At 46.4% G+C, this 18,247-nt stretch overlaps 1 protein-coding gene and 1 long non-coding RNA gene across 7 annotated transcripts in view; one reads left to right on the top strand and one right to left on the bottom strand.

The window, feature by feature from the left end:
• Positions 1-376: 376 nt before the first annotated feature.
• The window catches only part of LOC102067838 (uncharacterized), a 79,052-nt gene continuing 61,181 nt past the window's right edge, over positions 377-18,247 (bottom strand). For 3 of the 6 annotated variants that reach the window (XR_012579010.1, XM_074535291.1, XM_074535292.1), the window contains one exon: positions 377-6,035. Coding sequence is in view for 5 of the 6 variants with exons in the window: in XM_074535291.1 (XP_074391392.1) it covers positions 5,672-6,035 (364 nt within the window). In the remaining variant the exon portion in view is untranslated. The other 3 variants (XM_074535293.1, XM_074535295.1, XM_074535294.1) reach the window with 3 other exon arrangements.
• LOC141728198 (uncharacterized) overlaps positions 6,588-18,247 on the top strand; it is a 33,310-nt gene continuing 21,650 nt past the window's right edge. Inside the window, exons 1-2 of the long non-coding RNA XR_012579011.1 lie at positions 6,588-6,929; positions 14,530-14,660. This is a non-coding gene — a long non-coding RNA (uncharacterized LOC141728198). The remainder of the gene's footprint in view (positions 6,930-14,529; positions 14,661-18,247) is intronic.

The raw sequence follows: 18,247 nt of genomic DNA, 5'->3' as shown, positions 1-18,247 counted from the left end.
TTTTTTTTTTTTTTTGAGGGGAACTCATCTTTTGCTTTATTGAATGCCCGTATGGGATCACGGGAATATTACAGTTTTCATCTTTCATATAACCAGCTGATAAACAAAGCTTTGATCTGCATACCCTGCATTATCATGATAGGGTAAGAAAAGAAATATATAGGCATATGATGAAAATCTTCCATAACTGGAAACAACAAAAATTCAATCTCAGCAAACTCCGGATACTTGTTCAGATTTTTGTGAAATGTAATATTCTATTGCGTTGCATGAGTTTACCAGTCTTGGAGAGTTGAGAAGTATAGAGTTCAATTTTACAGAAACTAAATACTTTGGGGGGTGGGGAGGGAGGGAATGTTAAATTTTGTCCTAGAAGGACCCATAGGAAGAGTGTATGTCCATCTGGTGTAGAGAAATTTACACGTGTGACTCTGTTACCATGTAATGGAAGTTATATTTGTAAATCTCTGAACACCTGGGAGTGATGAGCGTACCTAAAATGTGTAAAGTTAAAAGCATGAAATGACCATATTATTTTTTGGTGACAGGTCTGGTGATGGCCACGGGCTTTATACCATGAGACTCCTGGTAGCAAAGGGCCCACAAGAAATGATTTTTCTTTCTAAGATTTCTATAAATGGTACCATTATTATTTGTTAAATCTATGTAAATTCATATTTGTATTCTTGAAATTCTAGTTTTAGCCCTTTAAACAAAGTTGTATATTGTCTCAAATTGAAAATGAGATAAGATGTATTTTTCCTGTTAGGTTTTATACCGCACTCTTGATGTTTGCCCATTTTTAAGTTAAATATAGTTGTATGGAAAAGTACATTTTATTAAATTTTGCATTAAAAAGTTAAATGTTTATGGTATACCAACAATGTCTAATTTGGTCAAATACAGTTCTCTTCCAAAACCAAAGCTAAGGGGTTTTTTGCATATTTAGTAAAACTTCAAGTGCTGGCAGCTGTAACTATTTTCACATATACCTGCTTACCAGTCTGGGGGACAATTCGGCAATTTTGTGGTTGCAAAATTATGGTTCTCTTAAGTGCCAGTGTTTAAAAACAAACAAAAAAAAAGCATTCTTGTAATTTTACACGCTTTTGTGATGGAGTATTGTTTTGTTATACAATTTTGACTTTCAGATTCTTATTTCAATTTGCATTTATGTATAACTTCAGGAGAAATATTGAACATCTGAAATCCTGGATGATACTAATAAACTAATAATTGCAGAGGTTTTAAATACTTAGTTAAATGGCTCACTTAATACCCTAAGGATTTGGGGCTTTTTGTGTGTGTTGGTGTTCTCAGATGTGTACATCCCTGCTTTCTGTTCCAAGCAGAAGAATGATGCTGTTTGCAAGGTCTTGATACAGAAAGGGTAGGACAGACAGACTTTCTTTGTCTCCTTAAACTGGATATTACACATTCAAATGCTCTTAACCGATGACAAATAAATTTTCTTTGCTGAAGGGTTTTTTTGTTTCCCCAGGTCATCAGAGGAAAGTAGACACATTTCTTGTTCTTGGAACAAGCATACTTAATGAGATCCCCCTAATCTTGTGCCTTTGTTCTCGGTGCTTGATGTTGACAGAAGTAACCGAGAGGATTCAGCTGAACTTAAAAAGGAGTAGTGAGCGCTTGCCTGGCAGCCAGGCCTGGCCTTTGCCTTGCCTTCAGCACGTGGGTAACACAGTGTGCTCCAGGCCAAAGAGGGTAGGTAATGTAATTATCAGTGCTGCTTGCTGAGGAAGGGAGCCCCCTGTATCTCACTGCAGAGGCCAGTGTTGGGTGGGAGATGCCCCAAAGCTTCCCCAGGTCTCCAGAGTGGCCGTGGTTTTCTCAGGAGCACTCGCTAGGTGCCTGTAATTCAGCTGAGCCAGCACGTGGATATTGGGACTGAAGCCTTTGCTTTTGTCTGCTGTAAAACTGTTCTGAAACAGTGGAAGTGTTCTTCGCTGAAGAGGAATGCCATAGGGAGATTAATTGCCCTTTTTAAGGAAGAGCTGCTGAGGGTTGTTACTGGAAAGGACCTTCCTGTTCCGCAGCTGTGCTCCCCTGCAAGCTCCAGTGGTTGAATAAATCCTCTTGGTCAAAAGTGTCTGAGCCTCCTCACCGATCGGTCAGACTTGGCCACTCCTGGATTACTTGGTCGGAGGTCAGTCACTGATGGCACTTCAGCTTGAACCTGCCTCCCCTTGATCTTTAAAAGTGGGTGCCTGCTGTAGAAGAGGGATAATGAGCGGTGAAATTGCGACTGTTCAGGTGGTGGTTCCCCACAGGGGGCTGACAGCCTTGACATCACTATCAAAAACATTCTCGGCTTTAACCTTCATGTAAATGCTTGTTGCAGAGGTCAAGAAAAAGCTTTTCCTTTTCTAAACAACAACAAATATTGATTGGTCTGGAGAGAACTTGAATGTTAATATGTGGGAGTTACGATACCTTGAATGCCAAATGAAGCCAGACTGATGTTTGTTTATTGAGTTTGTTTATTTGAGTTGGTCCTGAAAGGAGCCACTTAGATATGCTAGATATGCTCTGTAATTTTAAGCTGGTTTAACTAAATGTATGGACAGCGTTCATCCCTCCTGCCAAGCCTTCAGTGATCTCACCAGCTCTAGCAAAAAGCTGAGCTTATTTAACAAAATGTTTCTGTCCAGGCAAACGGGCCCCTGGAAACCTGAACTAAGGGGTGTGAAGTGGCTGATTTCTGCAGCTTAATTAGGACACTGCTGACACAGCCTCTTTACAGCTGCTTTTATCAGTGTAACCAGCCCATCCTGGAAAGAAAAGGCTGAGAAACAGCTGGATCTAGGCTTGCTGGAAAGTGGGAAGATGGATTTGAGTGACTCCTCCAGAAGAGGAGCCAGGTGGATTGCACAATGCCACAGCATTAGGTTATCTGGATGGGGGACAAGCCGAGCTTGGAAAAAACCTCTCCTAATTCTCACTAGCCTAAGGGTCAGACCTGCTGGTTAGAATAAACATTCCCATTCTGCCTTCCCAGCTATGCCTGACAGGAGATTAAAGGAATAAAGGCAATGTGCTGCGTTGGGTTATAATGAGTTATTCAATACAGAGTCTGTAATGGAGACATGGCAAAATACAAAGGTAGTGTTTAATTTTGATGATTAATTTTCACCATTTCCAGGCTGTGCGAGTGACAGCTGACCAGCTACAGGCTTTTAGGACTCAAATGTACCAATCATTTTATTAATCACTGTAAAATGCCAAATATTTTCAAGCATTCCTCCATTATATTCTTTAGCTTACGAGCCTGTACTTGTCTGCAGATCACATCTTTTTGGGGCACTTTAGCAGAAAATAACTGTGACATTTTCCTTTGGCAGGCTGCAGCAGACATTATTTTAGCACCTGAAATACATTCAGAGACATTTTACAAACATGCTAAGTCCAATGGAGTGCCTAAATGTGGGTGTGTATCAATAAACTTTTCCCCAGACTTAGCTACTGGATTGCGCTCTACATCTGAAAAGCACTTTGAGGTGGCCTTAATTTAGCTTAGTATAGATCCACTTTAAATTAACACCAGCCTTTATTTCAAAACAATGTACTTGCAGGCAAGCTGTCAGACTCTATTCTATGTTTAAATAAGAAGAAGCAGGAAAAGTAAATCCCTGAGTTTTTTATAATTTTGCTGAAATTGTCTTGTATTTTTATTTTGTAAATGTTGTGTGTGCCCTGGCTTTTCTTTTGACAGTACTTCAAACTGAAAAACAAAGATGGATTTTTTTTTTCCCCAGTGAATTTATTATGAAGAATGAAGGTCAGATTCCTCTTACAGCTGCTTTGTGCTGTTGAAAAATACAGTGTGGCTTCTGCTTCAAGAGCACCTAATTTTGAAATCCATCTTGCTGAAGCAATTGCTATTAGAGGTGACCCACAAGAGAGACGAGCCTTCCCTTTTGCCACTCTGTGATGGAATAAAAGACTAGAGTGATAAATTAGCTTAGTCTACCTGCTTGCCACATCAGAAGCTCCTTCCCTGCAGCAGGAGTGCTCGAGATCAAGCTAGGCAGCAAGAGGCAGAGCAGCACAGAGCAAGGAGGACAGACAGGCAAATGTGGGGTTTTTTTTAAACTACACCTTTTAAAATTTTGCCTCTATTGTTAAAAAGTGTTTGACTTAAATGACGGTCATTTGGCACAGAGGAAGTTTATCCACGTGCTTCCAGCAGCCTTTCACCTATTAAGGCAGCAAAAGCTCAATTCATGTATTTCTGACCTCCCAAAAGTTCCTCAGTAAAAACAGGAAGGACCAAGCACTGCAGCTTGAATGCCTGGAAAGGACCCATCTCCCTGCACATCTTACAGCAGCAAGAGGTCACCATGTAAATGCTTTTTCCAAGAAGCCATTCAAAAAATCAGGCTTATGGAGGGGAAACCGAGGACGTGTGCTGCTGTGTTTGGCAGGGGCATTTGTTACCAAGGATAAAAACAGTTTTGAAGAAATGTCTGGGATGACATTCCTGACCCCTCCTGCTCCTTCCCAAACTGAAATGAAGGAAAACAATGAAAATAATATTTTTATGGGAAGAAGTCTTCCTGGCCAAAATGCTGGGGTTGACCATGCTCTTCCTCATCCCGTCCCCAGGGAAAATTGTGCATCCCTGGAACACTGTGCAGCAACACTACAGATGGTGTGGGGGGCATTGATGGCAACTGGGGGGGTCAGTCCCAGCAGCCCTCTCCTTGCTGCCAGTTCACTCCTGGTGTTGGGGAGACAGTGAGTGTGAAAACTCCTGGGAAGAGCATCGGGTCATGCCTGGCTTTGAAACGCAGATGCAGAGGGAGCACGGGGCGGTGGGCTGCAAGTAGGGATAGCAGGAACCAGCCCTCTGAAAATTCAGCCACGCAGCTGAAAGTAAAATCAGGGTGCTCTTTAAAACAACTCCCAAATTTCTGAGGTGGTGATTCTTAGAAGAGAGAACTTTCTTGCAAGACGTGCGCTGGTAAATGATTGAATAACAGTGACTCATGTTTTATTATCAGACTTGACTGTAGCGGCGCTTACGCTCGCTTCAGATTTGTTGACACACATTTCTCCTGACGCCTGCCAATAAGGAAGATGCTGTGAAGCAGCACTGTGATGTAAAACTGGCATGGGAAAATGCAGGTGAGGGCTGATCACAGCCTGAGCCCCTTGGCACTGGCGCGGCTTTTGGGAAGAGAGGGATTGGGTTGGCAATTCCAGACATCGATGGAAAGGGCTGGTGGGTTTCTGCTCCGGGGCGCTGGGAGGCTCGGCACCCACGTGGGTCGGGGCGTTTCCCAGGACTGATCCCTTAGAACCTGCCTGAGATTAATGTCTGGTCCCAGAGTCACACCCCGGAATGTTTAAGTGGCTCCCGGTGGGAGGCTGACAGTGAACGAGACCCCACCTCGCACCAGCCCTGCTGTATCTGAGTCTCCTTCCAACAGAGTTTCCTTTGAGGTGGAAGAAGGAAGTGATCTATTTTTGGGGAGCCTTCGCACCAGATGTTCGGTGATGGCAACGCTGTCTCCATCACTGCATGCTCTGCTTCCGCCCAGGAGCCCCCGGGCTCTGCCTGCCTGCCTCTGCCGCCGGTGACCCTGTCCCTTCTCCGGCCCTGCCTGACCCACTGCTGGCAGCCCTGCTCCAGGAGCAAGGAGTGCGTTCATCTCCCCCAGCTGCTGGGAGCTGGATCAGCATCCTCCAGGTAGGACAGCATGGTTTTCCTGCTGCCCCAGCACCCCCAGGCAATCGATGCCAGTCCCGTGGGGCCAGAGGTGCTCAGGGACACCCCAATACCGGGAGCAGCACTTGTCTTCCACAGAGGGGTAAACCACAATGTCGCTGCTGTCCCAGGGTACAACATTCTCAGGGTGTCTGCTGCGTGGGATAGATGTCCCTGGTCTGCTGGCCTCGACACTGGTCTTTGAGTCCCCTGTTCCTTCTGACGTGGGTTTTTCTTTCCATCTGAATCATTCAGTATGACTTTGGAGCACAATGGAGCTGTGATTTTTTTCGAAGCTGCCAGCCTGCAGGAAACAGAAGGTCTCTGAATAAAAGGGAGGCTCTTGTTACAACTTCCCTCTTATTTACTGTTCCCAGTAGCAGAGAAGTAAAAAGACAATGAATGAAATGGAGGATTAATCTCGCGTAGCACTGAAATATAAACAAGGAGACAGCGCGTTCCAGAGCGCTGCTCCAAGCAGTGGCTCGTGCCCACAGCGTGCAGAAATCTCTCATCACTGAGATCTCCTGGATTTCATGAAAAAGGCCAGAAGAGGCTCCACAGGTGGTTTTTTAAAGGTAAACTAGCAAACTGGGTATTCTCCATGGACTTTTCTCTATTCAGTGCTCTCAAAACTTGAGATCAAGTTGATAACCCCTGTGCTTAATCACTGGTCCATGACTTTTGCAGAGGCAACTCCCTATTTTCCTACTTTTCTGTATTAATTTTAAAACAATAAAAGTTCAAGACAACTCCTTTGTCCCACAGAAGACTTTTAAAAATGCTTCAGAGAGAACCTACTGTGCTGCACAGTGTGTAGCTCTGCTCCTAAAAGGGGTATGTGATCATTAGCCTTGCTCCTTTTTCCGCTTGCTTTGGTTGCCAAACACCAAAGGATTACTAATCATGTTCCTTATTCATTTTTTTAATCAGAGATTTACCTGTATTTGATTTCCAGCTATAGATTTTGAGAGTTCACACCAACCTTTGCAAAGGTGTTGAGCTCCTCAAGTTAATTGGTTATAAATTAACCTTGGGAGGTTGGTTGTGTGAAGCAGATTTCTGTGCATGCAGCTTTGTGGAGGTTTTTAGTGAAGCAAAACAGAGGAAAGAAAGGTGGAAACAGGAATGCATGACACAATTCGAAATGCCTGTAATTAACAGTTGTTTTGTGCATCTGAATATCTGCATCTGTCAGGTAAGTTCTGTTGATTTTTTTGGTGTTGGGATGATGCATTTAATGTCAGGATTGAGGCAGAGTGCATAATTGTAAAACTGATGAGGAAGATGCTCCCCATCCTTATTCAAAAGCTCCAACAAACCACTCTAACTGTTCATTTTACAGTTCTCTTTAGAAAACATAGAAGAAAAACCTCGGGAAAATTTATTTGGGCCACCTGCAATAATAAAATTGAAGTGACCCAAGCCCAAAAATCACATCATGCATCTCCATGCGAGTATAAAAAGCCAGAGCATGGGATATATTTAAGCTAAAAACCAAAACCAGCCCATGCTGCTTAACTAATCTTTGCTGTAACCTTCTGCCCAGACTTTGCCTGGGACTGGGAGCCAGGGGCAGGCGCTGGGCAGACAGGAGCCCTGCCAAAGCCTCCTCCTGGCCTTGTCTCCCTGCCTTCCCAGGGGCTTTCCAGCTTGCACTTTGTTTCACTTTCTCTTTCTGCTGTGCAGGGCTGTGCTGGAAGGGTTGCAACATCCTCTATCAATTATTTACACTATTTGCATGGAAATTGTAACAAAATATATATTCTTTCTGATATTAGGATTATATTTTTCAAAATACTATTAAAGCCATGCTGGTGCTGCATTAAACTAGTTGGTGATACTCTTTTAAATGCCCTTTCTAAATACTTTTTAAGAGGGGAATTACATTAACCTCTCAGCTGCAGCTTCTGTGTTTACGCACAGCCTGAACCTGCCGGGTCAGGAGCAGAAGGGTGGCCCCTGCAGCTCCCACCACCCTGATCCCCTGCAGCCTCCAGCTGGTTTGATTTGCCAGTGGTTCCCTGGTAGGGAAGAGCTGCCTGGAGTCTTTGGTCACAGTATGAGTGCTTCCCAGACAGGTGCTTCTTTGCTTGCCTTTGGTTGTACCTATTTTAGGGTAATTAATAATAGAGAGCTCCTGAGCAACTCAAATTTAGACACTCTTTGGAAATCCTGATTAAAAAAAAATCTGGCAAGAGTTTGGGGTTGTTTTCCTTCTACCCACTATGGCAGAGGTTGGAGGATCTCAAGTCAGGTTGGGGGTTTGCTGCTGTGCCTGCTCTGGTTGCAACCTCCAGGTTTGGCAGCTCTGCCACTTCCCTGGGAAGCCTGTCCCAATGCTTGACAAAATGCTAATAAATGTTTTGCTGCTTTTCTTTTCCTCTTTCCCCATAACTTTTAAGTTTCAGCACAATACCAGCATATGTCAAAACAGAAACTGCAAAAGAAATTAAACGTGTGTGTAGCATACTCTGCTGGGTGCTCCCTAATAGTTTTGCAGGATCAGTGGAATAACAAGGTGCAGTTTTGCTCTGTGAAGTTTTGGCACCTCCCTGCAGCGCTGTTGGGCTTCCCAGGGCGCTCACCCAGAACACGAGCAAGCACCAGGGGAAGGAATTTATAGTGGTTTGCTGGCTCTTGGTCTTGGTTTTGACTACTCTAGCAAGCCAATTACAATTTTATAAAATTGTCATTTGACAAGAGATTGAATGAAATAGATTATATATTGTGACAAGGTCTGAGGGTCTGTCCCTGCCAGGGTTCTCGCAGGCTTTAGTCTCTCTGCCAAGGCTTCTGTGTGCAGGACCTGTGGCCAGAAGCCTTAAATCTCAACCCTCAAAGTTAAGGGGAATTTCTAAAAGGGAAGGTGTGTGCTCCATGGCTCACCCAGCCAGGACAAGAGGGAGCACAGGGAGAGGGGTGCAGGTCCTGCTCCCTGTCCCAGAACCCTGTGCCTCACCCCTTCTGTGTCCCCCTGGGTGCTGCAAGCAATAGGAGTGGTGACAAGTCCCCAGCATTCCGGGTATTTGATCCGAGGAAATCACCAGTCAGCCAGGAAATGTCAAAATTACGTCACATGCCTAATCTTTTAAAGCCCTGAAAAGGAGCTTGTTAAAATCTGTGTCTCTGCAGTGTGATCCCAGTTCCTTTCATTTTTGCTTTGCTCTTCCACTTTACGGGAACAGGCAGGCAAATCCTCCTCCCAGATATCATTTTACTTTTTCCTCCCTTTGACTTACAGCACTGTTGTTTGCCATGGCCTTGCCACTCACTGGGCTGGAGGAGCAAGTCCCCACTTTGCTGGGCCCCCAAAGGGAAGATATTGTGATGCCCAGGGCCTGTGGGGACACAGCCATGGCCCAGCTTGTCCACACTGGGAAAGAAGGGAGAGGAGGTGGGAGTGGAGCTGCCATCCCCTCCCCTGATGCTTGCTCATGTTCTGGGTGGGCGCCCTGGGCAGCCCAACAGCGCTGCAGGGAGGTACCAAAACTTCACAGAGCAAAACTGCACCTCGTTATTCCACTGATCCTGCAAAACTATTAGGGAGCACCCAGCAGAGTATGTGACACACACATGTTTAATTTATTTTACAGTTTCAGTTTTGATATATGCTTGATGTGTTTTTACAAAACAAAGATTTATTGGAACCTGGGATTTTATGACTTTAAGGTTTGCTTGAGTCCAGATTGTGAGTTTCTCCTTTTAGAAGAGGAGGGAAAGGTTTAAAGGAACCCATCTGCCTGTGGCAATTATGAAACCCTAGGCCAAGGATGACACCTTGTCCCTTAACTTCTACTATAATGTCAAACAAAAATTTACCATCAAATATTATGCCTTCCATATGCAATGCCCTGCTGTAGATTTAGATCACAGCAATTGTGTTGGGCTTCTCTCTTTCAAGTTTTTATGTGTGCCATAAGGAAGTCAGGACTCAGTGTAGGGTCCAAGGAGCAGCAGCAAGGCAGGAAAAACCCAAACCATACATGACAATGTGCCTTCACTTGTGCTCTTGATTTTTCTTGTAAAAGCACAGTGATGCCCTTGCTGCCTGCAAGGCTGAGGAAAGCAGTGTTTTTTAGAACACAGTGCCAGTGTCAGCCAGCTCCAAGTGCTCTGGTAGGAAACAAGCAGCATCCAAGGAAGCAGAGCCTGAGTCCAGCTCTCCGGTTACCACGGCATAAGTAAACAAACAAGTTTATCACAAGTAATGAGGGCATTGTGCCAGTTTCAGTTAAAATAATGAAATAAATAAAAAAGAAATCAACCCCAAACCAACAAATCATTACAGCATGAGGAAAGTCCTGAATGAAATTGATTGTTCGTGCCAACACCAGAAATATATCTTGTCATAAACTCGGGCCTCCACATCTGCTTCAGCACCAGCGGATTCTTTACAAACAGCCTCTTTAATTTTATCTAACAGCCTGTTAGCAGACATGGAGTCCAAAAATACATCTCCTTTTCTTCCTCGCACTATCCTGAGCTTGGCAGGGCACCAAACATGAGGTTCAGCTCGTAATTCAAAAAAGCCCTTCTTTAAGCATTGACTGAGCTTGATTTAATAAAAATCCTGTCCAGCTTCCTCCGGGCAGCCCTAATGGGATGCAGAGCCTGGTGCTTCTCAGGGGCTGCTCCAGACCTGCTGTGTGCTGGCCAGTGAGATTTTGTTGTGGTGAAACAATATTGCTCTGTGGTGCAGTTGGGGAACAGGCTGGTGCTCTCCAGAATGTCTCCCCCGAGGGTGCACAGCTTCACTTTCAGCCATACCACCCTCTGAAAATGGAAGTGAGCAGGCAGCACATTAGAAACAGAGCAGGGCCACAGCACGGGATGTCCTGGTGCCCCTGGTAGCCCCAGGGATGCTCCAGTGCCACTGGTACCCAGCCCCCTCCCACTGGCCCTGCCTTCCCCAGGGGAAGGAGAGAAAAGCATCAAAGACCCTAAAGGGACTGCCAGCCCCTGAGCTCTCCTGGAGGAGATTTATCCATTGTGTCCCCAGTGTGGCACTGCCAAGCACTTGTAGGTGCTCCTGAAGAAAAATTGGGCATTCACTGAAAAAGAGGGGGTGTTGCACTGGGGCTGGTTCCCAGAGGGTAGCCCTGACACCAGAAGCAGGACAACCACCTTCACACTTCCTGACACTGGTGTTCCCAAGCACAACATGGATTTTCTGGCTGCTGATTGCCTGGGAAAGTTGGAAGGGACACTGTCTGACTTTTAATGCCAGGACAAGAGTGGCTGACGTCACCTTAGAAGATGAAACACATTCCTGCTGTGAGGACTGCACCGAATTACAGATCCAGATTTCCCAAGAAATTAGTGTGAGAAACACCATACAGCACCACATTCACTGCAACACAGGAACTCATTAGCTGGATATTTGAAAATGTTAATAATGATCCCATTTGACAAACCAAGGTATGTATTTCAAGCCCCAAAGTTTGCTGTGCTAAAGAAATATTAATGGCCTGCCATGTCATGATGTCCAGGGGAAAAGGATGTTTTGTAGTTTCTCCTTATGGCTCAGTTGTTTATTTAAATTACTTGGAAACGAAACCAGCAACAAACATAACCTCTGCTGTTGTGAGGTGTGGTTAACAATAAGTAGATTTTATTTAGCATTACATCAAAGGATGAAATGGAGTGAAATAAAGGAAAAGGAAGTTTCTTGAGTGGTCAGTGAGCCAGATCCCAATGCCAAGACATGGAGGAAGATCAACAGAAATCCTGCAGAGCCCATCCCATCACTTGGTCATGCTGACAGAGGCAAGTAAATGAGCAGCACAGATGCCAACAAAAGGGAATTACTGCATGTGGCAGAGGATGCTGCAGGTCTGTAGTGGTGGAGGGGCTCTGTTGGCTGGTGTGGGGGATGCTGGTGGCACCCTGGGGTTTTCCATCACCTCCTGGGAGGGATTTTCTGACCGGTCCTTGTGGTTGTGCCAGGGAGGCTTGAGAGCCTTGTGCTGCTGGGCTGCCAATTCTCAGCAGCACCTGACCCAACAACAGGGAGGCATCCAGGATTTGCTGGGGGGCTTGTGATCCCTCCAGTCAGGTGCCAAATTTCACTTTACAAAGAGCACAAACATTCATCCAGAGGTACCTTACTGACCTGAGCATGGCTGATGCCTTTCAGCTGAATTTCAGCTGAATATTAGAGAAACAGATCGAAGGCAGACGATTGAACAGGAAAAGCAGGTTTAGCTGCCCAGCCATGAGTTGCAGTGCCCTAATCCTTCTCCTTATGTGCTACAACAGGGTGTAATTCAATCCTAAATTACTGAAAACCTTGATGTTTTGTAAATGACATATCAGAAGGTATTTTATTTATACAAGCATCTACTCATTAGCAGTACCAAAATACTGGCCATAGTGTGCACGCTCTGTAGGAGTGCTTGTCAGAGCTGCATTTCACAGCTCAGATAGCCCCAGCTGAGAGGTACACTTAGGTCTTCCTGGCATCTCTTTTTTTTTTGTCCAGTCCTGTGACTGGTGGGGTCAAATGGAAAAGCCATGTCTGGGTGAAGAGGCCTAGAGGGATATGGTGGGCAGGGGAGCAGGACGTGGGCAAGCACAGGCGCCTCTACTCAGGTGGTGGCTCTGCCATCTTTAGAGACTTCCCAAAGCTGGCTTGATGGATCTCTGGGAAACCCAATCCCTCTGCCAAAGTCCCTTCAAGGCTTGCTTACTCTCCCTGGAGCTTGCAGGTAGTGACAGTCATGCTCCGAGCATTCTGTGCAGGTTGCTCCTAAAAGCTTCTAAAATCTTTCTCCCAGTGAAGGCTGTTGGAGCTGATGCTGCAATAGGAAGGAGGAGAAGTAGGAGTCTTGAAAAGATCACACCAAGGCTGCAATTTCCAAATAAGTGTGAAGGAACTGGATGCCTTAACACCCTCCAACTTAAACACCCAGTCTTGGCAGTTAATGGAGTGTGCATAAAACTGCATTTTCTTTACCTATTCAAGGAGAATTAGAGGGAGAGACTTCTTAATGTTAAGCAGGAGAAAACTTTTTGGCTGTGAAGGCTGCTCTTCCACACAGGAAGGTTGCTGGCAGAAAATGACAGCTTGTGGACAAACAGAGTCAGACTGGCTGCAACAGCAAAAGAGTGGAGGAAGGGAAATGCAGCCTCAGATGAAAATGAGACTGCAAATAGAGAAACAACCAGTCTGAGGTGTCCATATGTTTCATGGACTCACTTCCCTCCTTTTCTAGCATTTTGCTGAGCACTATAGCAATATTCAAACAATTAGTACATTAAGAAGTCTTTCAGCTTTTCTGCCTGAAAAAATAGTCATCACTTGTAAATTGAAGGCATCACTCTCTTATCTGGTCTCCAGCCAGAAGGGCTGGAAGCAATAGAAGAAGTGTGAACTTTCTCCTTCATCTCTGAGAACATTAACTTCAAAGCCAAGCCATAAACTTTCAGATGTAATGACTATTTGTCCAAAAGAGAAACACATCAGCTCGATCAATGAGTGAAAGGTATAAAACACAGAGGTTACATTTGCTAAACACTTGGGAAAAATGTGTGGTTATGCTTGGGTGTGCGGAGAGGGGAATTACTACTGAGTTGTCATTAGGGCAGGCAGCCCCAAGGGGCAGTGTGAGGATTGTTGTGGGTGGTTGTAGGTCCAGCACTGAGTGGTGTCTGTCCCAGGGAGACTGGGCTGCCGTGTCAGAGTGTGCTCCAGCATGCCCTTGAGTGCCGACCTGCATCACCGAGTGGGGACCTTGTCGCTGTGCTGGCAGCCACGCTGTACTCTGCTTTTCCAATAAACCATGGGAGAAAACATCTCTCCCTTCAGCTGCTCAAACAAAGCATTCAGGACCACCAGCACTTCCTCCTGTGTCCTTGCTCCAGCTGTGTGAATGCTGACAGGGAAAAAGCCCCCCGTGGGTTCACTGCCTTGTCCCTTGAGCATCGCTGAGCTCCAGGGCACAGGGTCCGGCAGCGCTAGCACAGCCAGGCAGGTGTGCTGAGAGATTTCAGACACCTTTGGTAAGGCTCCCACATCCTTCTTCCTATTTTTTAAACATGCTGTCCATTTTTCTGATGAAAGCTCCATGGAAATAGAAAGTAACATCTTTTTGTTTCCATGGCTTTAGAGGGACAAAAAGATTTATATTATGTGACATTTTTTCTGAAGATAACCATTGCTCTTCCTGATAGCATCCCTTCTCCCCTCACCCATTAGAGCTTCCAGGAGGAGTCTGGACCCCATCCTCTCCCTGGGCAGTGGGTGTGTGATCCTTGTGCATGTACAGGTACTCAGAGAGGACGTTTTGTAGTATTAATCAACTCTTTGGTGAGAGTGTTTTTAGAAGGAGTAATTGGGAGGACTTGCTGCAGGCACCGGCTTCTGCTTGCTGGGGCTCCAGGGCTGGGGAATGAGGTCCAGACCTGAGTGATTCCTGTCTGAGGATGGAGAAGAGGAAGTGCTGGAGTATGAAGGGGGATTTTGAAAGGTCTGTAACATCTTCTGCCAACATCTTTTTTGGATCAGCCCTGCATGAACGAGTGAGAGCCCGGAAGAGCGATGTCATCCTTGAGGACAGCTGGGCTTGCTGGGGGCAGCTCCATTTGGGATGGGGGGCAGAGGGTTGCTGCCACTGCTGGGGGGAAGAAGAGATGTTGGTGGGGTTGCTGTCTCCACAGGTTTCCACAGCATCCTGCTTTCTCCCTGTGCTGTGCTTGCCTGTCCCCTAACTCCTTGTGAGGCCAAAATGCCTCTGTAGGGAAGCAGAGAGCAAACCTGAGCCCTTCTTGCTCACCACACATTTTTGTGTCCCCAGATTCCTGTTGGAGTGAATGGAGCTGGTGGGGTCTACCTGAGTTCCTCACCACACAGGTGGTGTTGAGAGGAGATGGTGACTCAGCTCTTGAAGTTTCTACCTGCCCCAAGATGTGCCCTGGCCTCCAGAAGGTGAGCTATCTTCTCCAGGCTGTCCCCTCTACCCTCCTGAATTCCAAATTCCAAACTTCCAGCATCCTGGGGAGCAAGCCATGGGGATAGCCATGAAATGCTGAAGCTGGGGGTGTTGGTGGGGGTTGAGATGACATTTTGAAAATGTAAGGAACAACTGCATGCTGAATCCATCTGGTCACCCTCCTTATGGCATATCACCTGCCCCACCTTGGTCCCAGTGGAGACTCCAGAGACAAGGGCAGGTGATAGTGGTAGAGGTGGGCAAGAGGAGCAACAGGAGGGCAGTCAAGTCATTTGTTTTATGGGGCAGCTGGATTTAGCCAGGTAAAACCAGGGCAATGCCAGCAGGCTCCACATTCAGCAGATCCCCTAAGGTGTTGGTGAAGCAGTGTTCAGCCTCCCTTGAACACCTCTGCTTGAGGGAGGCAGCTGGATACTGGGCTCCTTTCCCACTGTGGAGCTGTACCTGTGCTTTGTAGGTGTGTTGTGTATTTTGGTCTGGTCTCTGCCAAGGGATCCACTGCAGCAATCCCTTTTATGTGCCTGGAGTCTCATTTTCAACCCCCACTGGATCATGTCCTGGGCTTCAAAGCACATGGGGAGCAGTGACCTGTTTTATTGCATGGTCATAAATTAGTTGCCCTTCTCTGCTCCTGAATATGAATAGACAGTATGTATGAATAACAAATAGTAGTGACATTGTTATATTTTTACATGCAGGCCTGCCAGAGGCTCTTTTTGAGTATGAAACTCGAGATTTAGTCCGAGAAAAAGGAAGCAGAAAACAAGAATCCTGACAGTTTTCTAGCTGGCTGTGCAGCTGTGCTGAGAGAGGTGCCCTGCAGATCAAAGGGAACCCGCTCCCATTCTCCCCAGGTGCGGCAGTGCTTCCCCTGTTAGAGCAGATATTGCTTATCAGGCAGCAGTGCTATGAACAGCACAAACGTGCACTTTGCTCTCCAGAGGTTATGGCAGCCAGAAGGATGCCAGATTAGATTTAGGAAAGCACATGTGGATGTATTGCCTTCTTCAGCCTTGCACCATTCCTTAAAATCCTCCGTTGCTCTGGAGGAAGACAGAAAGCACGGCTGTGGACAATCACAGCTGTAGAAGCATAATTGCAATTGCTGTCTCAGAGCTGCTTAGTGCTTTTGATAATCCTTGGGACCTGCAGTGAGTCACTACACGATGAAGGGAGAGCATTTTGGGGCAGGGATACAGCACAGGAACAACTCCATCAAAGTATTTAAAAAAACTACCTCCAGTTTACATTTCACTGAGGGGAAAGGTGCTCTGAGGCAGCACCAGCACAAGTTCAGACTGAAACCCAGACTTCCCACTTTGGGATTCCAGGTGCTTGGAGAGTGTCTCTGACACCAAGTTCTATACCATGTCTTCCCTGAAGGCTGAGGTGCCACCATAGCTCATCTCTCAACCCAGTCACTGGCCAGGACTACAGCTCCAGTCCACTGACAGCGAATCCCACCAGCTCACCTCACGTGTTCACAGGGGTGTTTAGCTTCTGGGGAGGTAAACAGGGAGGTGACAGGAGTGAAATCTCATTTCAGTGTTGGGATCTCCTCCTTTCTTTCAGTGCTTCAGGAAAACCTCCCTCTAAGCCCCATACACTGCGTAATAGATGGCACATCTGCTTCTATTTCCAGGGTGATCTCACTAATCACTTTTTAAGAATCCAGCATCCAGGGTTAATCAACACGAGCTGAAATTACAGCAAAGGTTCCTACAGCAGTGGAAAAATCCAGTGCAACTCCCTTTCCTCAAGTTATCCTCTTGGATAGTGGGGTTTATCCTCTGCCTAAATTCTGCCCAATCCTCATGATCCCTGCAAAGCCAAGGCCTCTTTCCAAAAAGCTTCTGCCTCTCGGGGCCTTTGTCTGTTTGACAAGGCAGATCTTCCAATAGTTGATTTTCTGTTTGGCAATCAAACTAAAGGCTGAAAAAGCATGATACAGGCCAGTCCCAAAACCCTCATGGGAATGGAAAGGGAGATTCCCAAGGAAACTTTGTCCTCAGCCACAAGGCCTATGAAGGGAAGCTATCACCCACTGCAATCCACTGCCTACAAGACAGCCTCAGAGCACACAGAATGCAAGTTCAAATCCCTTCTGTTTCTCATGTGGAAAATATTTTAAAAAAGGTTTCCTGGAAGCAATATCACACCCAGTGTGCCAGGCAGCACTGGAGGCACATGGAGATGCAGCACAAAGAGGCAGGAGACTGGCTGTGCCCTGCTGTGCCCACACTACTCAGCACAAAGGCCAGGGCAGAGTGGCACCCCTGGGCTCGCAGGCACCGTGCCTAGAGCTTGCTTCCCAAGGAGAACATTTACCTTGGCAGCTGCTACTTGGAGTGATCCACACCAAAGGCTCAGAGTTAGCAGAGAGCCCAGCAGACAATGAGCACAAATCCAGGGCTGGAGTCCATCTGTTCTTTGCTGGTGATGTAGCTATAGCTGTCAGATGTGCCTACAATGTCAGACACAGCTCCCCAGCTGACTCTGGGTCCTCATCCTCGACTGTTCCCATGGTGTTGGTCAGCACACACCTATGCTGTCCTCTGGACTGGGACAAGCAGCTCCCTCCAGCCACCAGGCAGCGCTTCTCTGGGCATGGATACTCCTGGGACAACTTGCAAGAGCCACATGAACAAGCTCTGTCTCATTTCCCTCAGGATGTTCCTCCAGCATGGTCTTACCAGCCTTTCCATCCTCCAGCTCTCCTGAATGCTCTCATGCCTCAATCCAGACCATGCTACACACCCTCTGGAATTCAGCACTGGTGAGCTATAGCATCATCTTCTGGGCATTTTATACTGGGATAAAAAACCACCAAACTTACAACAATACTTTAGTTTGCACTTAGGTCCGTAAGCCCAACACACAGGGCCAAGCTAAGCTGGACTCAAGTGCCATGCTATGCTGTCAAATTCAGCCTCTTTTTTGTTGGCTGGCCCTGAGCAGCAAATGCTACTCTGAAACAACTGCTATTGTCCACTAGCTACCAGATCCCAGGCCTGCTCTTTGGGGCAGGCAGTTTAGTCCTGCTGGTGTTCCTGCTCTGTCTGGTCCAATAAACAGAGTAAATAATTCTACCCTGAGCAAGAGGATTAGGAGAGCCCCGTTGCAGGCTGTCCTGTGGTTTGGCCACACTCTGAAGACACAGCGTGTTGGGTAAATCCTCGCTCCAGCTGAGGTTTCCTTTTGAGATCATCTTCAAAAAACAAGTAAAAGGAACCTCAAACCAACAAAGCAAGCCATTTTTTATGTTTCTAATTTTTGGGGCTAATTCTGATGAATGGTTGCACACCAATTGGCAGATAGCTTCAGTCAACCAGAAGCTGTGCTTTTCAGGGAGTAAGCTGTTCTTCAGACATCATTGGCTTTACTTGTACCCCCTTCCCACTGCCACAGGAGAGGGAAGGGGTACTGCAGGTACTGCTTCATGTAGGATCCGTGCTGCCCTGGCTCCAATGTAGTTGCCAGATGGTCTCACCCTCTGCCTGCTCTTCTGCTGGGGGACATCAAGGACCTTCAGCAGTTACCATCTCTCACCCTGGGCAGCTTC

This window comes from Zonotrichia albicollis, chromosome 2, assembly GCF_047830755.1.
Source record: "Zonotrichia albicollis isolate bZonAlb1 chromosome 2, bZonAlb1.hap1, whole genome shotgun sequence".
Classification (NCBI taxonomy): Eukaryota; Metazoa; Chordata; class Aves; order Passeriformes; family Passerellidae; genus Zonotrichia; species Zonotrichia albicollis.
Note: the sequence above shows the minus strand (reverse complement) of the source record. Positions and strands in the feature narration are given on the sequence as shown.